This window comes from Hemibagrus wyckioides, linkage group LG09, assembly GCF_019097595.1.
Source record: "Hemibagrus wyckioides isolate EC202008001 linkage group LG09, SWU_Hwy_1.0, whole genome shotgun sequence".
NCBI classification, from domain to species: Eukaryota; Metazoa; Chordata; class Actinopteri; order Siluriformes; family Bagridae; genus Hemibagrus; species Hemibagrus wyckioides.
Genome location: NC_080718.1, coordinates 26,283,569 through 26,308,917, shown reverse-complemented (window position 1 = coordinate 26,308,917; position 25,349 = coordinate 26,283,569). Strand labels below are relative to the sequence as shown.

Sequence of the window (25,349 nt, the reverse complement as noted above, 5' to 3'; positions counted from 1 at the left end):
GCTTGTGTTCTGAAACAGGACATTATCTACTGGGTTACGACTGTTGAAATCACAAAGATTTGCGATTGCTTGGCAAAGATTCTGGATCATAACTGTGGTACCTTCTGATTTTTTGGGCCAAGGAGATCCACCGGGGTCAAGTACAGATGTTAATGACACTATCCAAATTCTGTATTTTCAATTCTTGTAAAGATATGTCTTTGAAGCAGCATTCAATTTTTGACATAATTCTAGTAATAGCAAAATATACTTTGCAAGGTCAGTGAAGTTCTATATACTTCTGCATACCATTCTGCATCAACAATACAGTCAGAGGGACAGGTTGATGTGTCTATTTCTGCATGTTTGTGAAATCTGGTGCTTTCTATTGGCCTCTATTGGTTCCTCTCTCTGTATAAATCAATAAAATCAGAAAGATATTCACCCTTAAGTTTCTGTAAATGTTTTAATGGATCTTGCTCAGCGAGATACTTCCTGTGCATCTCTGTGAATTTCCGAGAGGCAATGCCACAAATGTGCAATTTCAGATCAAATTCAAATATGGTAGTGTATTTGGTGCCTGCTTTTTTGAGATGTTCATCAATTTCATCAAGCAGATCTTTTGTAAATGTAGTTTGGTAATCACCTTTGGATTGTGTGAACTGTTCAATCATCCTGTTGCAAATGGTAATGACATCAACTGCAATGATCTGTAGATCCTGCCTTGTACTACGGTGTGCATATAGTAAACCTTTTAATTTTCCCAATTTCACATGTTCTTTCTTGGCCTTGAACTGTTCTTGCCCATATTCTGTCATATTCCTAATTGTCTGCAAATATTGTGTGACGTTACGATGTCCAAAACTTGAACGAAACTTGAAAACATCATGAGGAACATCTTTTGCTGTAAGACCAGTGACATTTTCCACCTCACGACTCCACATGCTTTCAAAATCTGCTTTGAGATCCTCGTCAGACACCTCATCTTTGCGACCTTTGTAGTTCTGAAGTAGTTGCAGGATTTTGTGTTTAATTACATCAGATTGCTTATTTTGTATGTCTTCTACTTTCTCCTTGTTTCTTCTCTTCTCAAGAAGAGCTTCCAATCTCTTTCTCACTTCATCTGTAATTTCACACTGCAGAGATTTAATGCTTTTAGTAAAATCAGTTTTGTACTTTTCCACCAAATGCACATAATGGTCTCTCTGTTTATAGTAGTCTTTCAGTTTTTCAGTTATTAATCTGGTTTGATCTGCAATCTCTTTGTGTAAGTTTTTCTTTAGTGTTTCAGCAACTTCTTCAACAGAATTTTTTTCAGCATTAGATAGTTTAACCTCTGCACTCGAAATCAAAGAGAAGATATGTCTTCTGAAAGACCACTCCCAGTCTGAAAACTCTTTGCAAAGGTTCTCATAGGCATGGGCCACAAGAGTGTTTCTGAAACTAAAGACGAAATTCTCAAACTTCACTGCCTTCCACAAGCTACTTGTCCATTGCAGGAACTCTGGGATCTGGACAGGTTGTTTATCTGTTCTTTTGGTAAGCATTTCCAAGAGGTTTTTCTTAAAATCAAGAACAGCCACACTGTAGCCTGTATTAACTGAAGCCATTGGTGGAGTATCATGCCATAGGCCTGGTATATACCAGCTATTCTTTTCCACATCATAATCCAAAACATCAGTGAATTTCTTCACATGATGTTGCTTTTCCATTTCAGCTGCAATCACTGTCATCTCATTTAACTGGTCCAGGAGCTTTTTTCTGTCTGTCATGTTTTTCTCATGTGCTGACACACTGGGAACAATTTGGTGAACAAAATAGCAAAAAAATTTTTTACCAACTTCCTTCATCCGTAAAAAAGCATGAACTGCTATCTGCAAGACGTCCTTCATCTCTGTGGAATTTTCCATTGCTATATTGATGATGGTTACATCACTAAGACCAATCACAAATGTGGCCAATTCGTTGTCATGCTCATAACTGTCCTCCAGTTGTGCCAGTGCTGGTGATTTCAAACCCTCTGTATCAATCAGAAGGACAAAGTCACAAAGTAACTCTTCCTTCAAGTCTTCACCCACAGGAAGGAAAATCATGAATGCTCCACGTGTGCATCGTCCACTACTTACTGCAAACTGAACTCCAAACATAGTGTTGAGCAGTGTTGATTTACCAGAACTCTGAACCCCTAACACAGTTATTATGAGCAAACGGCTCTTCCCCCCAACCATCCTGTGAAGCTCCATGAGAACATCACTCACCCATTTCTCTGGGATATTTGATGCATCTCCATCAAGTATCTCAAGAGGAAACCCAGCATTTTGGCAGCCAGAGTAGGAAGACTGCTAATTTTATCAGATATTTTGTTTGATCCAAATGAAGCAGTTTCATAGATTTGTCCTATTCCTCTCATGTAATGCTCTATGCCAAGAGAACAATCAAGACGGTCCTGGTCTAATCTGCCTAAAGCATCTCTGTCTTTATTTTGTTCATATTGTCTGTATTTGTATCGAAATTCTGACATTTGTTTGCGTGATCTCATGTCCAGCTTTAGTCTGAGAAAAAAGGCTCGCTCGATATCATCAGAGGTTGACAATGCCTTTATTAAGCTGTCCATTGTTTCTGTCATTTTGTACTGGCTTTGTTTTTCTCATATTTCATCTTTTTTATTTTGAAGTTGGACCTTATACTCCTCTAAACTCAACTCCCCTGAATTTTGTAACCGGCATTGCTCTTTCTCTATCTTAGCCAGTCTTTTCCAGTTTTCACCTTGCAGTGGCAGCTGAGTCTTTATATTCCACTGTGCAGCGAACTCCAATATTTTTCACAATTTCCTCTGCTGTTTCTTTTGCTGACACACAAGCTCTGCTTTCATCAATGCTAAGGCCTATTTCTTGAGCAATTCTGTTCATAGCTTCGATTTCATATGCACTTTGACACTCACCCACCACTTTTGTAATAGCAGAACTGATCAACTTTGAGAATGTTGCCAAATTCATGTTTTGGCTTTTCTGAATGATGCGATCTTTTTCCAATTGCAGAGTATTAACTGCTGCTTTAACTGATGACTTCATTTTATCACTTATATTTCCCTGATTGTTGACCACAAGAAAGCATTTGGATTTAACTTCTTGTAAAGAGGCAAACAGCTTTTGCTCATTTTCATCAACACTATTTAAGAACACAAAGACAGCTGTTGACACCTGAGCAAGGAAATTGAACTGGGTTTCAAATGTGCAAACATCTCCTCTTAAATTAGCAATAGCCACCGGCTCAGGAAAGACATCAATGTTTTTGTTTCCACATGGCAGACTCCAGCAGATTTCAACCATGCCATTAGCGATTAATCTTGGAGCAGATCCTCCAATCATTTCTCGATGGCATAAAAATTCCTGGTGCTGCTGTGAATTGTTGAGCACTTGGTTCAAAACCTGTGACTTGGACAAGCTGCAGTTGCTTAGCCTCACAAATGAAATCATAGGAATTTTTGCATGAACAACACTGTCTTCAACAAACCCTTTAGATTCTGACATTGATTGCGGACGCCATTCTTTCAGGATACCTCTAAGAGCCCATAACATAAGAGTGCATTGATTATGAACTCCTTGAGGTAACACAAATGGGACTGCAAACTGGCATTTTGACATTTTTAGTGCCATTTCCTGCTGAAGGAAATTGTCAGCACAGGCAAAGAGTGCATTGAGGACATCGAGAAGATTTGGAGTAGCATCACAGCTCTGCTCAGCAAACAAATCATATGTTTCAAGATTTTCACCCGGTATGAATATTACAGATCTTGAATTTGCATTAACCATCAGCAGTTTGCGTAGGAAAGCTTGTGGTATTTCTTGCAGTGAGTGAAGTTCTTCATCAGATAAACTGGCACTGTTGATTTCTAGCAAAGACTTCAGAGTCAGCATGTTTGGGTAGTAATTTCTAAGTCCCAGTGTTTTCAGAAATGCCAGAAGATCTGAAAATAGAGATACATTTATATCAATATTAATTTTATTATTTTTTTTTTATCTTTATCATACATCAGATCTGCTAAGCTGCAAAGTTTATATCAGACATACTGATGAATATTTATAACATGAATAACAATATTGTGGAATTAAAAGTGAATTTGAGTTTCTCTTTTCCCAGCTTTCATGCATTACTGAGGCCGTCTGTTTTTACTCACCATTTTGCTGCCTGGACTCCATCAGTGATGATTCTGATCCACAGTCTTTTACTAAAGGAAACAAGTTTATTAAGCAGTTGGCAAGTATTGTTAATCAAAACAAATATAGTATAGTATCATAGGCAATTAATCTCAAATAGATATTTCATCTGTGTCATGAATAAGTAGGTTATAACAGGTTTCAGACATCCTGTGGGAAAAAAAAACATGCACCCTAAACACCATTTAGACATGCATTCCAAAAAAGAAGTGCTTCTTTATTTAGATCCTGTTTGCAGTTCTTAGAAAAGGCTGAAGTCAATAATTAATTATTTCATCTTTATTATAAACAGTTTCACAGTGGATCCAGTGTCAGTCCTGGAAACAGAGGGCATGAGGCAGGAAAATGCCATGGATGAGATTCCAGTCCATCACAGGGCACATGAGAAGACCAGAGCTGTGAAGAGGTAATGCTACACCCTGTACCACTTTGCCACCAATGTCACTACTTTCATTACAAAATCTTTTGGGATAGAAAAAATGAACAAATAATTCAGATTGGTAACACCCTATTTGGAAAGGCCACTTGTTTACATTCTGCAACAAATCATTTACAGCCTGCGAGCAATTATGCTTAGATTATCATTTTTAGTAATTATTGGTAGCACCATATACAGCACCTAAAGGCTGTCCAAAATTCCTACAGATAGGCAAGACTTAGCAAATCCAAAGACGTATGCAACTGGCAAGATGAAAATATTCTATTTGAGCATCCACTTGTTCCATTGGGAGATCAAAAACCAAACAGGATGTGTGAGAGTTGTTGGCACTGGGTGGCTATTAATATTGGATGATTTTGTATGTTTATACCTTATTTTTAGATATCACTAGCATTTGAACTGCTTATAAATTGAACTGCAATAGGGTTCCTCAAAAGGGAATCAGTATTGTACCTCACACCCATTGGTAGACCATAGATGACATGTCCCAAATACAAAACAATGACCCCATGCTTCCTGAACGCTCTCTGATTAAATAATTTGTTATTTACACAGCTCCACGAACCATGTAAGACCAGCTTATACATTAGGTCTACACTTAGCTCGCTTACATCATTTTAGTGATCAAATAGATTCTGGCGGCTTTCCCTGAACCATTATGTGACACAGTTTGTCCAATATAGGCAAGTATGTGCACATTAAGGAGTCCCTTGAAACCCTCTCACTGTCCTGTTTGAATCCATACAACATCATCACTGGTCTTAGTTCAAGATTCAAGCAATAAATTTCATACCTGTATGCCAAGGTTACACCATAGCCCTGGATGGACTGTCCATCTGCATTATCAAATCCTACCTGTGCTCTGGTCTGGCTTTTTAAATGTTGGTCCAATCTGGATGAATATCCTCAAATTAATTCTGAGAATGTACATTTATGCCCATGTTCATTATATAACTCTAATGAAGCATATAAAAGGAAAAAGCAGTGGGCCTGAAACCTAACATTGTGGAACACCAAACTTTACTCTGGTATTCATAGAGAAGTCACCACTTCCAACTGAAAACTGATAACAATCATTAAAATAAGGCCAGAGCCATGAGAGGGCTGTTTCCTTAACTCCAACATCAAATCTTAACCATAGTGTGTTAGAAAACAATACAGAAAATAAATTAGTCAACAGTTATTTAGATTGAAATAAATGTATCAGCTGAAAATTCTTATCAAAGATCATTTCTTTTATTCTACAAATTTTTTAAAATTTATTATTAACAGCCAGTTACCTGGGTGACTAAATTTATTAATTACAGAAAAATTAAATAAATAAAATTAATTAGAAATAAATTCTTGCTAGCAACAAATATTGTTTTGACAATAAATCATTAAATTGATGTTTAGGATGTATAGTGGGAACTTTATTACAGTCCAGAGGAATGTACCAGAAAAACTGCTGAGGACATACTACCCTCTTTTCTTATCATGAACTTTCAGTGAGCGGAAACACAGAGCATCTGAGACAGATTGCACAGCTTTGGAAGCTGCCTAGTGTAAGAGGTTGTGTAATTCCACTCCCCCAGTTATAAGCATAATATAATTTCATTATCAGACCAGGTTTCTTTAAAATATGTGTACACAACTAACCTCCAATACTTCCAACACAAAATGTCACATATATTTTATTCATCTTGCTAACAACACACATAGGGAATTCAGTCATCCAGAGTAATGCTTTTTCTTTTCAGTTCTGTAAAACACCAATTAAACCTTGGAAATGGAGGTTGGTAACTGACAACAAAATAAAAACAAAAATAAATATGTAGTATATAAAGTTATAAGTGTCATAATTGCCTTCCAAATATATGTAAGGACAAGTATTCATGGCAATGGCTGTGCTATTTCTGTTGCAGCTGGTTATGAGCAGAATTTCTATCTCAATCTGAAAGCAGATTAACCTGCTCTTACAGGAAATAAGAGGGCAAGGAAACCTCAGGGCAAGGTCCTTTGTGACTCAGAACTTGATGTGCCATGACAGACGGCATTTACTTTTCAGAAATTAAATGCCACCTGATTCAAGTCTTTAAAACCTGTTCTACATGTTGAAAGAGTTTTATGATCCTTTCACTTTGAAAATGCCACAGGGTTCATTGTATATGCTTCATATGTCACATTTTCATTTCTCGTACAGATTCATTTGTCACAATATGCAGCATACAGTGTACAAATCTAAATACACAATATTTCTACCATATTTCCATGTGTATGGCTAACTTTTAAGTAAATTTTGTCTATGTATGGTGTTATATATTCTGTGCTGTAAGTGCTATATACACTGTATTAGGAGTGGAATGCATGTTTCTCAAATGCCAGTGTTTCAGAGTAGTACACCTTCATTTCTTGCATTTCAAGGAGGCAAAAGAATGCTGCCAAAAGTAACAGGACAAAATGCTGTCTTACACTGTGAGACAAAAACAGATCTACATGCTAAATTACTGTATGTCTATCATGTTGTTTTTGAAGGCTTATGAAATTGTCTTAATGCATTCTCTTTAAAGACCTTATATGATCATTTAAACATAGGAGAGATTTCGCCGGACTTGGATTTCAGTTTCATTTTCTTCCACTGTAGCACAGGTAGCAGGGATCTCCAACACATCATCTGTGAGCTACAAGACCAGAGATTCTGATGAATTAAGAATGTGTGTGTGTGTGTGTTTTACATTATTACATTTGTTATAATAAATATTTGTATTACTTTTTATTATATCTTTAGCTGAAAAAACCTTTTACTATTTATGGCAGTTGCAGAGAGTTAAAAAAACGGTGATAGGAAAATTTATTTATTTTTATTAATATTTTAATTATTGTTATTAATATGGATTTTTCATAGGAAGGTCATTAGTTCAACCCTCAGCTGGAAATTCTAAAAGAATTGGGATTATTAAGAGGTTTTGTCATTTATTGTAAGAGTTTTCACACTGTGCACAGTTTAAAAATATTAACTTCCATGTTCATTACACATACCCAGTTTCAATTTGAATCCAAATACAAAAACAAATATGAATATTTTGATGAGAGGCTACAAGGAGGCAAATGCACATAAAGTGTTTTATTAAGACACACTAAAAATGTTATAAGTTAGGCTAGAGTGTTTTTATACTGCATACACATGAAAATGAGAAATATTTCATTTAACATCACAGACAAGGAAAATAACTACACATATAAAAGAAATTAAAAAGAAACTGTGTATTATAGACATACAGATATAATGTTTATTAGAAATCATTTAAATCCCACAAAACCATAATTTTAATAACGTTGATTCTATGTATATTTAGATAATAGTATTCAAAAGGATCAACTGTCAGGCATAACTAACACTCCAGTCTCTGCTTGTCCTGAGCAATAACATAACTATGAGTGATGAAGTTGTCTTCTTTACAAATGTCAATTATTTTGCAGTTATAGTTTGCCCGTCATCCATTATCTAATATTAAACATGAGCTTCAGACTAATAAAAGCCTGATCTTTAGTGATTTTATTCCACACATCTGGATACACAGCTGGCTCTGCCTCATACATTTCAGCAAATTCCTTATTGAACATCACCAGCACATACTTCCAGTAATCTGAGGCTTGTACTGACATGTCAGGTGCAATGTGCCAGTCTGGGTAGTATTTCCGGTAGTCTTTGTAGGGATGAGGTTGGAAATCCGTTTCATGGTTGTCAAATGTCCCATTGCCATGAACACTAGACGTACAAATCTCTTCACAAAGGATATTATTCTTTATGTATCTGTACCAGCTAAGTCCTTGTGGTCTGTGAACTGTTGCATGGTGTAGCTTATGTTCCTTTCCACCTGCCTCACATGGTGTTCTGCAAAATGGACACTGCACTCCACATCCAAACACCCTCTTGAAAAGCTCATCTTGTGGTTTTACTGACACATTTTTCAGTATCTCAGTGACATCGGTTGACTCTGAGATCTCCTTTTCTATTTGCTGTTTCAGGTCATCAATACATTCATAAAGACTTTTGGTGAATGGATCACAACAGCTTGTGTTCTGAAACAGGACCCTGTCCACTGTACTCATGGGTATTGAGAGGACATCACTCATAGTTTTACAAAGATTCTTGATCAAAATTGTGGTACTTTCTACAGTATTGGGCAAAGGAGACCCATTGGGTTCAAGCTTAGATGTTTCCACTGTTTCTGTCAGGTTTTTAATCATGATTTCCAGCTTCTTCATTTTTAATTTTTGCAGAGATATGTCTTTGGAAAAGCATTGAACAATGTGACTGTATATCCAGTCTTTGACATAATTCTCATAATGTAAAATGTACTTTACAAATTCATTGAAGTTTGAATTTTCCAGCAGTTCCTTCTGAATTGTGTACTGAAACAGTGTTCGTGAACCATACTCAGTAGATTTACTCTCCAAAATTGCATCAACAATGTCAGGTCCAATGGACTGGTCGATGTACTCAGTCACTGCTGGTTTCAGACAGAGCTGAGTAAAGTCTTGTGCTTTCCTTTGGCACTGGTCCCTCTTTTTGTACAAATCAATGAAATCAGAGAGATACTGACTCTTAAATTTCTGTAAATGTTTTAATGGATCTTGCTCAGCGAGATACTTCCTGTGCATCTCTATGAATTTCCGAGAGGCAATGCCACAAATGTGCAATTTCAGATCAAATTCAAATTTGGTAGTGTATTTGGTGCCTGCTTTTTTGAGGTATTCTTCGATTTTATCAAGCAGATCTTTTGTAAAAGTAGTTTGGTAATCACCTTTGGATTGTGTGAACTGTTCAATCATCCTGTTGCAAATGGTAATGACATCAACTGCAATGATCTGTAGATCCTGCTTTGTACTACGGTGTGCATATAGTAAACCTTTTAATTTTCCCAATTTCACATGTTCTTTCTTGGCCTTGAACTGTTCTTGCCCATATTCTGTCAAATTCTTAATTGTCTGCAAATGTTGTGTGACGTTACGATGTCCAAAACTTGAACGAAACTTTATGAAAACATCATGAGGAACATCTTTTGCTGTAAGACCAGTGACATTTTCCACCTCACGACTCCACATGCTTTCAAAATCTGCTTTGAGATCCTCGTCAGACACCTCATCTTTGCGACCTTTGTAGTTCTGAGGTAGTTGCAGGATTTTGTGTTTAATTAGATCAGATTGCTTATTTTGTATGTCTTCTACTTTCTCCTTGTTTCTTCTCTTCTCAAGAAGAGCTTCCAATCTCTTTCTCACTTCATCTGTAATTTCACACTGCAGAGATTTAATGCTTTTAGTAAAATCAGTTTTGTACTTTTCCACCAAATGCACATAACGGTCTCTCTGTTTATAGTAGTCTTTCAGTTTTTCAGTTATTAATCTGGTTTGATCTGCAATCTCTTTGTGTAAGTTTTTCTTTAGTGTTTCAGCAACTTCTTCAATTGATTTTTTTTCAGCATTAGATAGTTTAACCTCTGCACTCGAAATCAAAGAGAAGATATGTCTTCTGAAAGACCACTCCCAGTCTGAAAACTCTTTGCAAAGGTTCTCATAGGCATGGGCCACAAGACTGTTTCTGAAACTAAAGACGAAATTCTCAAACTTCACTGCCTTCCACAAGCTACTCATCCATTGCAGGAACTCTGGGATCTGGACAGGTTGTTCATCCATCCTTTCTTTAAGCATCTCCAAAAGGTTTGTCTTAAAATCAAGAACAGCCACACTGTAGCCTGTATTAACTGAAGCCATTGGTGGAGTACCATGCCATAAACCTGGTATATACCAGTTATTCTTTTCCACATCATAATCCAAAACATCAGTGAATTTCTTCACATGATGTTGCTTTTCCATCTCAGCTGCAATCACTGTCATCTCATTTAACTGGTCCAGGAGCTTTTTTCTGTCTGTCATGTTTTTCTCATGTGCTGAAACAACTCCAACATTTTGATGAACAAAGTGACAGACTGTTTTTTTACCAACTTCCTTCATCCGTAAAAAAGCATGAACTGCTATCTGCAAGACGTCCTTCATCTCTGTGGAATTCTCCATTGCTACATTTATGATGGTTACATCACTAAGACCAATCACAAATGTGGCCAATTCGTTGTCATGCTCATAACTGTCCTCCAGTTGTGCCAGTGCTGGTGATTTCAAACCCTCTGTATCAATCAGAAGGACAAAGTCACAAAGTAACTCTTCCTTCAAGTCTTCACCCACAGGAAGGAAAATCATGAATGCTCCACGTGTGCATCGTCCACTACTTACTGCAAACTGAACTCCAAACATAGTGTTGAGCAGTGTTGATTTACCAGAACTCTGAACCCCTAACACAGTTATTACCAGCAAACGGCTCTTCTCCCCAACCATCCTGTGAAGATCCATGAGAACATCACTCACCCATTTCTCTGGGATATTTGATGCATCTCCATCAATTAGCTCAAGAGGAAACCCAGCCAGAAGCAGTTTGGCAGCCAGAGTAGGAAGGCTGCTAATCTTATCAGATATTTTCTTTGAACCAAATGAAGCAGCTTCATAGATTTGTCCCATTTCTCTCATGTAATGCTCTATGCCAAGAGAAGAATCAAGAAGTTCCTGGTCTAATCGGGCTATAGCATCTCGGTCTTTCTTTTGTTCACACTGTGCGTATTTATGCCGAAGTTCTGACATTTGTTTGCGTGATCTCATGTCCAGCTTTAGTCCCAGCCATTTGAGAAAAAAGGCTTGCTCAGTATCATCAGAGGTTGACAATGCCTTTATTAAGATGTCCATTGGTTCTGTCATCTTATACTGGCTTTGTTTGTAGCGAATTTCATCTTTTTCTTTTTGAAGTTGGACCTTATACTCCTCCAAACTTAACTCTCCTGAATGTTGTAATCGGCATTGCTCTTTCTCTATCTGAGCCAGTCTTTTCCAGTTTTTACCTTGCAGTGGCAGCCGTGCCTTTTTAAATTCCACTGTGCGGCGAACTCCAATATTTTTCAGAATTTTCTCTGCTGTTCCCTCTGCTGACACACAGGCTCTGTTTTCACTTTCATCAATGCCAAGACCTAATTCTTGAGCAATTCTCTTCATAGCCTCGATTTCACATGAGGTGTGCTGCTCGCCTAGCACATTTTTAATGGCAGAGCTGATCATCTTTGAGAATTTTAGCAAATTCATGCCTTGGCTTTTCAGAATGATGCGATCTTTCTCCATTTTCAGAGTATCTACTGCTGATGACTCTCTCATAGTCCCCTGAGTGTTGACCACGAAAAAAATTTTGTTTTTAATTTCATCTAAAGAGGCAAACAGCCTTTGTTCATTTTCATCAGCACTGTCCAGGAACACAAAGACAGCTGTTGACACCTGAGTAAGGAAATTGAACTGGGTTTCGAAAGTGCAAATATCTCCTCTTAAATTAGTAAAAGCCACTGGCTCAGGAAAGACATCAATGTTTTTGTTTCCACATGGCAGACTCCAGCATATTTCAACCATGCCATTAGCAATTACCCTGTCAGAAGATCCTACATTTATTTCTCGATGAGAAAAAAAATCATGATGCTGCTGGGACTTTTTGAGCACTTGGTTCATGACTTGTGACTTGGACAAGCTGCAGTTGCTTAGCCTCACAAATGATATCAATGGAATTTTTGCATTAACAACACTGTCTTCAACAAACCCTTTAGATTCTGACATTGACTGGGGACGCCATTCTTTCAGGATAGTTCTAAGAGCCCATAACATAAGAGTGTATTGATTAGGAACTCCTTTGGGTAACACAAATGGTACTGCAAACATGCACATTGACATTTTAAGTGCCATTTCTTGCTGAAGGAAACTGTCAGCACAGGCAAAGAGTGCAGTGTGGAGATCTAGAAGATTTGGGGTGGCATCACAGCCCTGCTCAATATTTTCATGAGTTACACATAATGATCTTGAATTTGAATTAACCGTCAGTAATTTGTGCAGAAAAGCTTGTGGCAATGCTTGTAGTGAGTGAACCTCTTCATCAGAAAAAGTGCAACTGTTGATTTCCAGCAAAGACCTCAGAGTCAGCTTGTTTGGGTAGTATGTGTCAAGTCCAAGTGTTTGCAGAAAAGCAAGAAAATCACCTGAAAGTGCAGATAAATTCATAGCAATATTACTATCACTATTATTTAAGAAAATATCCTGTCATTAATCTTCTAAGCTAACTTGACAATTTCATTAAATATGCTAACATAGTTATGGCAAATATAACGTATATTTAAAGAGATGTTTTTTTAGTCTGCTTTGTATATTAATTAGAGTTGTCCACTACTGTATTTGTGTAAGGCCAAATTAAGTGGATAGAAGTAGACTACTTTCTTTTTTATACTAAGATATGAAAGTGTACTTAAAGAGAAATACACACAGGTTACAATTATTCTAAATTTCAAATATATTTTTAGTTTTACATGTAGTAATGTATAGAAGTATTCTAAATACTTCTATCTACTTATTTACTGTACATAAAAACATTTATTGTATTCATGTGAAAGGCCCAAAAACAGTCAACAAACTCCAATTCCTAGAATGCAGTGTGACCTACAAACATGACTGCCCCTTGATTCTGCCTCAAATTCTGGATTTGTCTGCCCTGATCTCATTAAACATCAATAAACTGCACTTGCATCCATCTCTGTTTTTATTAACTGAAATATTACTTTTCCTATCCATGGATGAGGCATTAGAGCCGGATTTATGTTCAGAGCAGGTCATATCCCATGAACAGCTCATAGGAAATAAATGGTTTTGGCCTGCCGACCTCAACTCCAAAATAAGAATCCTCTGCCAAGCCTTCATACCTCCAATGCTGGCACCAGATCAATTCCACAGATACCTATTGCACTGGTTCTTCATGTAATGTCCTCTGTACTTTTCAAATCATGAGGATATGTCTGAGCCATGGAAAATCACACAGTTCATAAATCTCTTTGTGAACATCAGTATGGAAACAAGGAAGGCAAGCTAATGGCATTTCAATGAATTGTAGCATCCAGTCTTCTGACTGGAGAACTGGTATTTAACCTAGTGTTTAGGCACTTCAGAATCCCAGAAGATATTTTCAGCAACCAGGGACCATAAGTTACCTATTCAGTATGTTTCATAGTTTCATAGATAAGTTAGGAGTGACAGTGAGCCTGATCACTGGCTACCCTCCCCAGTCCAATGGGCAAATTGAGTGATCAAATCAGCACATTGGTTCATTAAGGGGTCAGGTTCAGAGCCGGAAACACAGCCATTATCTTCAGGCAGTTTATGTGCCACAAGAGATGGGGGCTTCCCCATTTGCTGTGGGTGGGGTGGCCATTGAGAACCACACTCCAGCCTGTGAGCAAGGCATTTGTCGAGAGAGTCTTGCAATGACAGACTGCCCCAAGAGTGAGACCCAAGGTGAGAAACCTGGATCATTTCCACAAACTATGGTTACGAAGCTCACAATGTGTAACCCTTATACTCTGTGTGGATGAAAGTCCCTGCTCTTGTGCCAGAAATGAAACAGACCCAAAGGGATAACATTGGCTGCTACATGCAGCCAAATCCCTGGCACAAGGGATTAGCTGAATGCTACAGACTGATGTTTCAGCTCCTGGTACAAAGCCTAAAGGCTTTGTCTTTTTTCTTTTTCCCTCGCAGGATTGCGAGGGCTATGGCCCATAGGAACAGTGCTGGGTAATAGCACATAAAATTCTTAACGCCAGGAGGCCGGGAGAGAGGACGTCGCAAGCGTTGTTCGAGGAAGCGGAAGCGCGGTAAAAGGGCCGGTGTCCGTGCTAGGCTAACAACCAACCCTAGCCGGCCGGCACTCCCTTCCATCATCTTGTCCAACGTCTGCTCACTGGATAATAAACTGGACTACATCCGACTCCAGCAAACTACATGGCGTGAGTTCAGAGACTGCTGCGTCTTTGTTTTCACGGAGACGTGGCTCAGCGACAGAGTTCCGGACGCCGCCATTCAGCTAGCCGGGCTAACCGTGTTTCGTGCCGACAGGAATGCAGCTCTGTGCGGTAAGACTCGCGGTGGCGGTGTGTGTGTTTACATCAACACGGAATGGTGTAAGGACTCTGTGCCTGTGTCTAACTACTGCTCATCGGTAGTGGAGTTTGTAACTGTTAGATGCAGACCTTTTTATTTACCCCGGGAATTCACCACTACTCTCATTATCGGAGTGTACATTCCACCCAGCGCTAATGCTAAGGAGGCTCTGTGTGAGCTGTACGGAGCTATTAGCGAGCTGCAAAATGCTCACCCCGATGGACTGTTTATCATCGCCGGAGATTTCAATCATGCAAATCTCAGAACAGTGCTCCCTAAATTCCATCAGCATGTGGACTTTGCTACGAGAGGGGCGAACACGCTGGATGTTGTTTATTCAAACATTCCCGGCGCGTATTGGGTGGGCTCAGCCCACCTCGGCTACTCAGACCACATCTCTGTTATGTTGATTCCAGCATACAGACCGCTCGTCAGACGCTCTAAACCGGTTCTGAAACAGGTTAAGACCTGGCCAGCAGGAGCCATCTCTGCTCTTCAGGACTGTTTTGAGTGCACTGACTGGGATATGTTTAGGGAGGCTGCAACCAACGGCGACTCTATTGACTTGGAGGAATACACGGCATCAGTGACCAGCTACATCGGGAAATGCATCGATGACGTGACTGTCTCCAAGACCATCACAACACGCTCCAACCAGAAGCCGTGGATGACTGCGAAAGTGCGTGCTCTCCTGAAATCGAGAGACTCTGCCTTCAGATCAGGGGACAGGGCGGCCTTAAAAACAGCAAGGGCCAAACTGTCCCGAGCCATCAGAGAGGCGAAGTGTGCACACGCCCAGAGAATCCATGGCCACTTCCAGAACAGCAGAGACTCCCGGCGCATGTGGCAGGGTATTCAGGTGATCACCAACTACAGGACAACTTCACCTTCCTGTGACAGTGATGCCTCCCTTCCAGATGCGCTGAACGACTTCTACGCTCGGTTTGAGGCACAGAACAACACAACAGTGAGGAAGACCATCCCTCCTCCTAATGACCCAGTGCTCTGTCTCACCACGGCTGACGTAAAGAGAACTCTATGCAGAGTTAACCCACGGAAGTCCGCTGGACCAGACAACATTCCTGGCAGAGTTCTCAGGGAGTGTGCAGAGCAGCTAGCAGATGTCTTCACTGACATCTTCAACATCTCGCTGAGCAGCTCCATCATCCCTACGTGCCTCAAGACAACCACCATTGTCCCTGTGCCAAAGAAGTCCACGGTTTCCTGCCTCAATGACTACCGTCCCGTTGCACTCACACCAATCGTGATGAAATGCTTTGAGAGGCTCGTCATGAGGCACATCAAGTCACAGCTACCACCCTTGCTGGACCCCTTGCAGTTTGCATATCGTCCTAACTGTTCCATGGAAGACGCCATCACCACAACCCTGCATCTGGCCCTCACACACCTGGACTGCAAAGACTCCTACGTTCGAATGCTGTTCATAGATTTCAGTTCAGCATTCAACACAATCATCCCTCAGCAGCTGATTAAGAAGCTGTGTCTCCTAGGCCTGAACACCTCTCTCTGCAACTGGATCCTGGATTTCCTGACTGGGAGACCTCAGTCAGTCCGGATCGGGAGCAGTATCTCCAGCACCACCACACTGAGCACTGGAGCACCTCAGGGCTGTGTGCTCAGTCCATTGCTGTTCACTCTGCTGACTCACGACTGTGCAGCAATGCACAGCTCCAACCACATCGTCAAGTTCGCTGATGACATGACCGTGGTGGGTCTCATCAGCAAGAATGATGAGTCAGCATACAGAGAGGAGGTGCAACATCTAACAGCCTGGTGCAGAGCCAACAACCTGTCCCTGAACGTCGACAAGACCAAAGAGATGGTTGTTGACTTCAGGAGAGCACAGTGTGACCATTCTCCGCTGTCCATCGATGGCTCCTCTGTGGAGATCGTCAAGAGCATCAAATTCCTTGGTGTCCATCTGGCGGAGAACTTCACCTGGTCACTCAACACCAGCTCCATCACCAAGAAAGCCCAGCAGCGCCTCTACTTCCTGAGGAGGCTGAGTAAAGCCCATCTCCCTTCCCCCATCCTGACTGTGTTCTACAGAGGGACCATCGAGAGCGTCCTGAGCAGCTGCATCACTGCCTGGTTTGGGAACTGCACCGTCTCAGATCGCAAGACCCTTCAGCGGATAGTGAGGACAGCTGAGAAGATCATCGGAGTCTCTCTCCCCTCTATCACAGACATTTACACCGCACACTGCATCCGCAAAGCTAACAGCATTGTGGCTGACCCCACACACCCCTCACACACACTCTTCACCCTCCTGCCATCTGGAAAGAGGTACCGGAGCATTCGGGCCCTCACAACCAGACTGTGTAACAGTTTCTTTCCTCAAACCATTAGGCTCCTCAACACCCGGGACTGAACTGTTCTACACTCTCACACACACTCTCACTCAGGACTGAACTGTTCTACACTCTCTCACACACACACACACTCTCACTCAGGACTGAACTGTATATTAACTCTCTGTCTCTCTCACACACAGATACACACACTCTCTCTTGACTGTGTGGACGCACACACACACACACACACACACATAATTTATACTGTTCATTACTTACTGCACTACCTCTACCTGTCATCCGCTGCTATAGTTATATTTATGTTTATTCTATTTGCACTACCTCAACTGCTGCTGTGTATTTTTGCACAATATTTTTGCACAATACTTTTTTTTACATCATTTCACTTTATCTATTTTATTTCACTTACATTCCAGTACACGTTCTTTTATTTCTTTTCAGCGCTAAGTGTCCTGTGTTCTTTTGTGTTGTCTTTATTGTATTTATTGTCTTTTTTGCACTGTCTTGTCTATGCTCTGTTTGCACCTAGCTGCACACTGTGCACTTTACGTGGCTAAGACAAACTTCTGTCCTAGCTCTGTGGCGTTGTTTGTTGTTTTGTGTTGAACTTGTTGTTGTATGTTTATGTAGCACCAGGTCCTGGAGAAACGTTGTTTCATTTCACTATGTACTGCGCCAGCTATATGTGGTTGAAATGACAATAAAAGCTTCTTGAATCTTGAATCTTGCTAATGCAATATTATGCAATAATAATTCCATTGACATTGTCAAATCTGTGCTGAAGTATTTCTGTTGCAGCTGCTTATGATGAGAATTTATACCCCAAAAGTGAAAGCAGATTAACTTGCTCTTACATGAAATTATAGGTGAAAAAACATATGTTAAAAATGATTTAATTTTAGATGTTACTTCCTTCAAATAAAGTGGTAAAAAGGAATTCAAAAATAAAATAAAAACATGAAGAAAGCGGCAAAGCAGCATTTAAAGAATGTGGCTACATAACAACATAATAAAACATACACATAAAGCAATGCACATGCTAAATAACTACACAACCCATTATAGAATCCCAACATTCATTTTTTTTTTTTTTGCATTAATAACATGCTATATGACTAAAATCCTACTGAAGTTCATGCTGACATTGCTGTTTTTCCATCAAGCATATGTATTTAAATTTTTTATTGCCTAATAATTCTAATTCTATTAGACATTTTCTCAAATTATTAGAGCAGATTGCAGCCACCATGTGATATATCACACACATATCAAAAGTGTATAGCAAAAATAACATCATAGTCCAAGATTGGAAAAAAAATCTAGAATGACTCAAACTAATGAATAACTTAGTAACAGAATTACATATTGACACCAATATTAATATATGCTAAAGCAATATCATGCAATAATAATCAGACTGACATTGTCAAATATTGATTTTTTCATATTTATTTCTTTACATCATTCTCCTTCATATTCCTCGTTTATGCTAGTTAATTTCAAAAGTAAATGTAGAAGTTTTTCTTTTACCCCTTTATGTATTATTGTGAATGCCACAGTTTTTACTCACCTTTGAGCTGACTTGACTCCATCTGTGGTGATCCTGAGCAACAGTCGTTTACTAAAGGAAACATGTTTAATTAAGTGCAGGTAGGAACAGGTGGCTTGCAGTTGCAAAGTATCAATCAAAGCAAAGTATAGTTGCAAAAACAAACACACAAATATTTAAATTAACATTCAATATTCAAAAATCCTAGTGTGTTGTTACTTTCACTGTGTCATCTGTGTTAACAGTGGTTCCCTTTCGAGGAATGCTATAGGAACTGATGCTATAGGAACACTGTCGAGGAAATGTGTCTAAAACTCCGTGTGCACACACGCCAATTCATTGGCTCAAATAGGACACATGACGAAGGAATACGTGCCAGCATGTCCATATAAGGGCATCTACGTCACATCCATTCAGCTTTTTTTTGTCTTCAGGAAGCTCTCCGCCATATGTGTGTCAATTATCTGTCCGCAGTTATGGCGTTTAAGAATCTTAAGAGGTATGTGCATCCATGTCCACGTTTTATTATGGAGGATGGCACACACGCCCTTTGCGTGGTTTGTATGGTTGAGGATCATGATTCCCTCCTCGCAAACTCTGTTCCCGTTTGGTTTTATTTTCCGGCCACACTCCTGCACTTCACGGATGGACTTAGCGGAAGCGGAACAAGAATCCTGACTCTGATGTCCGCATTTCAGCTCTGGGAGCTCGCGCTGCATTTTCTCCCGACCCGGAAGTGGATATGTCTTTTTCCGCATCGGGCTCTGAGGAGCTCGAAGTGGACGATGAGGGGAATTCCTCCATCTATTTGCCACCACAATCAGTGGCATTCGAGGAGCTCCTCGATGTAATAATGTGTGCTGTGGGTAAGTTAAATTTAAATGTAACTTAAATTTAAACTAGCCAGAGCAGGAAGCTAGTGCCACCCGTTCTAAGCTTGACAACTGCTTCCTGACTTCGGGTCGTGCATCCCCCTCACACAGACACTTGCCATTTTTCCGGACCTCCATGCTAAGGTATCAAGGTCCTGGAAGAACCGATATTTTGGGTACCTTTTTTTCCCCACCTCCTCTAATTATTCAGCCATTATGGGGCTGGATGAACATGGTTATGCACAAGGTGGAAGAAACGCTTGTGAGCTTTCTCTTCCCTACATCGTTCGGGGTCGGCACTCCCTTCTAAAATGTGTAGAGTCACTTCAGTCCTTGGGGGGAAGGTTTACACAGCAGCAGTCCATGGCAGCGGTGTCCCTGCACACCATAGCGCTTTTTGCAGGCCTGCCAGGCTGACCTGCTGAGGGAGCCTGACTGTGGAGAGGGACTGAGCCCTAATGCAGTCTCCGAGTTGCGTCGAACCACAGATTTTGCACTCTGTACCACAAAGCACACAAACTACATGAGGTTGACACCTCTTCCAGAAGGCCTAGCAGCATGGAAACTTCTGCCAGATGTCTCTCTATTCTAGATACTGTAGGGTAAGGGTGGATTCTAGATACTGTAGGGTAAGGGTACAGGATCCAGTTCGCCACCCATCCTCTTCCATTTCAGGCAGTGAAAAATCATAAATCAGGAGGCACACTTTTTGTCGAGACAGGTACTGAGGTCCAGGGAGTGGCAGCTTCACCCTCAGGTGGTGGAGATCATTTGGTGGATTTTCGGCCAAGCGGAAATGGATCTGTTCACCTCCGAGGAGTCGACACACTGTCCGCTGTGGTACTCTCTCTCTCATCCAGCCTCTCTGGGGCTGGATGCTCTGGTAGAGACCTGGCTGAGACTGCACCTCTACGCCTTTATCCCGGTAGCTCTGCTAGCAGAAGTTCTAGCCAGAGTGCGCCATGACAGGGTTAACCTTCTTCTAGTGGCTCCCCGCTGGCCCACTCGAGTTTGGTTCATGGACATTGTCTACCTCCTAGATGGTGCTCCTTTTGAGATTCCCATCAGAGAAGATCCCCTCTCTCAGGTGTGAAGGGTCGATTCTCCACCCCCGCCTGGAGATGTGGAAGCTCTGGGTCTGGCCCCTGAGGGGGACCAGTTCCTAGAGGCCGGGCTCTCATCAGAGGTTGTGGAGACTCTGCTGAATGCTAGGGCTCCCTCCACTAGGAAGCTGTATGCTCTAAAATGGAGGCTTCTTAGTCTCTGGTGCGCTCAGTGCGAGCAGGACCCAGTGCACCCAGTTCATGTTGCTGAACTAACTAAACATCTTAAAAAATATGTAGGCAAGTAACCTCCAATGTCTCCAACACAAAATTACATATATATTTATTTCATATATTTCCTCTCTTTTCTTGCTAGAAACACAGTATAGTTATCCAGAGTAATGCATTTTCTTTTCAGTTCTGTAAAATATCAATTAAACCTTCAAATTGGAAAAAGGAAAGCAAAGACTGGTAGCTAACAGCAAAATAACAGCAAAAATAAATTTGTGGTCTATAAAATGATGAAGTATCATATTTGCCTACCAAATCCAAGCGCGGACAAGTATTCATGGTGAAGTCTGTGCTATTTCTCTGAAGTGAAAGCAGATTAACTTGCTCATACAGGAAATTATAGGTAAAATCACACCCTCCTCTGGGCAAGGTCCTTTGTGTCTTAGAACATGACATGCCAAGAGAGCTCAAACCAGATTTACAGACTAATGTTAACACATAACATGTTACTTCCTTTAAATAAGGTGAAATTTATAATTAACTAAGATAAAATATATCTTACAGATGTATTTGTCACGATTTGCAATAAAATAGTATATACAAATTTATATACAAGATTTTTCTTGTGTATGGCTTACCTTTAAGTGAATTTTGTGTATGTATGGTGTTATATATTCTGTGCTGTAAGTGCTATATACGCTGTATTAGGCAGTGGAATGCATGTTTCTCAAATGCCAGTGTATCAGTGTAGTACACCTTCATTTCTTGCATTTCAAAGAGGCAAAAGAATGCTGCCAAAAGTAACATGACGAAATGTTGTTTTACACTGTGAGACAAAAACAGATCTACATACTAAAGTACTATATGTCTATCATGTTTTTTTTAAAGTTTCATCAAAATGTCTCTATGCATTCTCTTGATAGACCTTATATAATCATTTAAACCTAGGAGAGATTTGGCCAGACTTGACTTTCAATTTCATTTTCTTCTACTGTAGTCTACTGCTCCTTTCCACAACTGTATGACACAAGTGGCCCTTGTGCTAATTACTGGAAATCAGAGTCTCTAAGTCAGAGGTTTCCAACACATCGCTTTCATAGAATGTGTACAAAACTGATAAAAACAAATTACCTCAATAAACCTGTTTAAATTTCATCCTTATCAAACTCACAGATGCCCCTTCCCTTTATGGTGTTGTACCAAAATCTGAATAATCATACTCATCCACGCATTTGTACCGTTAACCAGACTAGACACAGATTTATTTCAAAACCCAAAACAGGGATGTTTATTAATCTTCATAAACCAGGTAGGGAGACACGAGAAGTAGATACTGGTACTAAGCATATCAGCTGGTGTAGCGTAGCGAGTCTTGGAGTCTGCGACGTGAGTCGTGTATGAGACCAGACAGTGACTGAGTGTAAAGCCTCGTTCACACTACAGGATTTTAAGCCCGATTTAAGACCGATTTGCAAATTAACGAGCTGGCCGACAGATCGGTCTGTGATTGTGGGAAAATCAGCGGGTGATCAGAGCTCGGCAATCTTTGTGTGAACTACTCAACGACGCATCAAAGAGGCTCACTGACGCGTCGCTGACACCTCACAGACAAAATTCAGATATCTGGCATGTTAAATATCTGGGACGGTCAGCCGACTCGACATCACGTGGTGTCAATTGTAGCTACGACCTCCAGCCAATGAGAGAGCAAGTCAACAGAGTTGAGGTCACCGGAAGAAAAGCAGCAACAGCAACATGGGTTCAAAAATAGTGTGGACACAACATTTATTTTAATAAATTAACATTTATTTAGAGCGAGACTCCTGCCGACGTCCATTTTCAAAACAAACCTCTACCGAAAGTCTCGCGTCATTTCCGGATCCACCTGTCACGTGTGTTTTCGTGACAAAACATGGTTTGGGGACGGCGTTGAGGCGTTGGATGACAAGAGTTGTTGTCAGATCGTGTGGTGTGCAACCCCCTCTTGTGGATCATTTACGAAGTGTCACGTAGTGTGAACACCACAAGGACAAAAAGACATACAGTGAAGTCATGTAGTCTGAACAGCAAAGCAATCTGCCAATGGTTAAAGTCTTGTAGTGTGACCAGGCCTTAAAGAGTGCACTTAAATAGAGGAGTGGATGTGATTACGCAACTAGGTGCAGGTCGTGCTAGATTAGTATTTGGGTAATTGGGTGCATTGGTTGGTGAGGTATACACGAGACAGCATTCACACATATTCACACAGTTTAATACATCTGTTCATCAGTCAGTTTTACACACAGCTAGCACCAGGACTGTACAGGGAAGCATTATATAAACTGCTGTTGGGTTTATATAAACTGCTGCTGGGGATTCAACAGTGTTAGTAATAAAGCTACGATGCTGCCAAAGAAAAACTGCTAAAGATGCAGGATGAGTGTGCTGTAGATATTTCTTATTAGAGCAGGTGGTGTTTCAGTGTACTGTTACTGTAATATTCCCCAATGCACATGCATTTTAATGCCATAAAAATACTATTATTTATTCACATAAGGAGAATGTGAAGGTCTCTGTTTTCAAAATTAATATTGCCTTTGATATTAAAGGTGTTTTTTCTTTCTTTTTACAAAAAGACTTCTCTCTTTTTCAGTCTTGCTGAGGTCATCAGGGTATGTGCCATGGAACTTGTAAGTAATAATTTGCTGATAAATGACAGAATCCATGTGAATGAACCAAGTTGTACAATAATAACTGATAAATCTAGTTTTGATACAAACCCATTTTGATACATCAATTAACTTGACTCAACAATTAACATGATGCATTTAAAATGCATTTCAAATGATTTATTGCAAAATATGACTGTTTGATATTGACATTTTTTTAAAGTTTGCACAATAGTAGGTTATTCAGCTGGTTTGGATTATGGCAATAAGCTATCTAAATAAATGTTACTAATAATATAACACGAGTAGCTCTTGGTCACCTTTATTTTGTCAAAGTAGTTCTCAGAGGAAAAAATGTTGGAGACCACTGCTCTAAGTTAACAACTTCAGAGACTTGAGTGGAAGAACAAATATAATTTGAAATTTCATATCAATACTTTCCTATATTTATGATATGGTGTACGAAGTGTATACAAATAAATAAATCACTTTAAATTACTATTTTCATTATTAAAATAAATCACATAGTAGTGTTCACAAAGTACTGTCTCAGTGTCTGTGTTCTGCCCTGGCAGCTACAAAAAGTAAATTACTAAAAAAATATGTATGGGTAAACAACTTAAGAAAATTAACCCAACCCTCCAATCGGAATTAAACTAATGAATTTGGTATTCAAAATTCACAGAACTAAACAAATTAGAATTCAGCTGACAATGTACTGACTCAAATAAAAAAAAATCAAATAGTAATCGATTGGCTCTACACCACATTTGTTCAAGTATTCAGCAAACTCATTAGCATAAACTGGGCCCAGACCCTTATAAGTATGTATGTATACCATATTAAGTAGGACTACTATTTGTTTACTATCTAATCAAATGATTAAACAACAAAAAAACAAAGAGGAAAAAGGCCTGAGTGATGCTCGTGAGCATGGTGCAAAGCTACATCGCCCCCAAACCAGCATAAACAAAAACTACACCAGGTTATGTATGCAATCCATTTTCCTAAGAAGGAAATGAGATGCTCCATCGTGACTGATGCTAATGTATGGATATGCTTCATTGAGTAAGTTGTGTCTGAAGCTCTGTGTGCACACATGCCAATTTATAGGCTCGAATAGGACCTGTGACAAGCGTCACATTACTCCAGCTTCTATTTGTCAGAAGGAAGTCTGAGTGGATGACTGGGGTGTGGCATGTGACACATTGTCTCGTTCCCTTCTCAGGAAACCGGGTTACACACATAACTTGGTTTAGTTCCCTTCGAGGGAAATCAGAGCCGCATTTTTAACACTCAAAAACACTATGGGAATGTCAATACCCATGCCACCACACGCCAGTCGATATCTGTCCCCGGGGCCGTGAGAGAGCACAAGCAAGCCATGAATAGAACATCAATTAGCCCTGAAGTAAACCCCAGTTTATATAACCTGATAAAGGTGTGCAGAGAGGACCAGGCTGCTGCAGCACAAATTTCCTGGAGGGGAACACCCCTAGACAAGGCACTGGACGAGGCAATACCCCTAGTAGAGTCAGCTCTAACACCTAGAGGCAAAGCAATACTGCATGCCTCGTAGGTCTGGGTAATGGCCTCTACTACCCTGTGTGCCAGATTACCATTGTTCCAGCTCCTGAAACAGTCGGATAGGAAGGAGGACTTATGCCACAAGCTCGAGTGGTGGACATATGTTCTCAGGGCCCTTACTGGGCACATAAGGCCTGCAAGATGACCAGACAACCGGCCATCCTTACATTCTTTGGACATATCCCGCCCTGGGGTGCAGGATAGCCTTGGACATGCCAGGGGAAAATTCTAAGCAGGTAGAGGCGACTGATAGAGCCTGCAGATCTCCTACCCTTCTAAGGCTAGGCTAAGAGCCATCTTTAGGATCAGAAACTCACTACTTCTCAGAGGCTGACTCCAAAGGTCCAAAGGGAGCTTCCAGCAGCCCCACCAGGACCACAGAGAGGTCCCAGGAGTGGAGGCAT

General features: G+C 40.2%; 2 protein-coding genes across 3 annotated transcripts; both read right to left on the bottom strand.

Annotated features, from left to right (window-relative positions):
• LOC131359663 (interferon-induced very large GTPase 1-like) lies at positions 1–2,742 on the bottom strand. Its single transcript, XM_058399702.1, has one exon. The coding sequence runs from the start codon at positions 2,220–2,222 to the stop codon at positions 375–377; it is 1,848 nt and encodes a 615-aa protein (XP_058255685.1). The 5' UTR covers positions 2,223–2,742; the 3' UTR covers positions 1–374.
• A 3,690-nt stretch (positions 2,743–6,432) lies between these two features.
• Positions 6,433–21,123, bottom strand: LOC131359662 (up-regulator of cell proliferation-like). Of its 2 annotated transcripts, XM_058399701.1 has the most exons (3): positions 21,023–21,123; positions 18,586–18,636; positions 6,433–12,731 (listed from the first exon to the last, which is right to left on the bottom strand). In XM_058399701.1, the coding sequence occupies exons 2-3, from the start codon at positions 18,605–18,607 to the stop codon at positions 8,116–8,118; spliced, it is 4,638 nt and encodes a 1,545-aa protein (XP_058255684.1). In that variant the 5' UTR covers positions 18,608–18,636; positions 21,023–21,123; the 3' UTR covers positions 6,433–8,115. The 2 variants fall into 2 exon arrangements, with proteins under 2 accessions (XP_058255684.1, XP_058255682.1); XM_058399699.1 differs by lacking the exon at positions 21,023–21,123 and having other exon boundaries at positions 18,586–18,649.
• Between the last annotated feature and the right edge of the window lie 4,226 nt (positions 21,124–25,349).

Coding starts and splice junctions, on each gene's coding strand:
- LOC131359662 (XM_058399699.1), bottom strand. CDS start 18,649: ATGTTTCCTTTAGTAAACGACTGTTGCTCAGGATCACCACAGATGGAG. Junction 12,732..18,585: donor GGAGTCAAGTCAGCTCAAAG/GTGAGTAAAAAC, acceptor CTGCACTTTCAG/GTGATTTTCTTGCTTTTCTG.
- LOC131359663 (XM_058399702.1), bottom strand. CDS start 2,222: ATGGAGCTTCACAGGATGGTTGGGGGGAAGAGCCGTTTGCTCATAATA.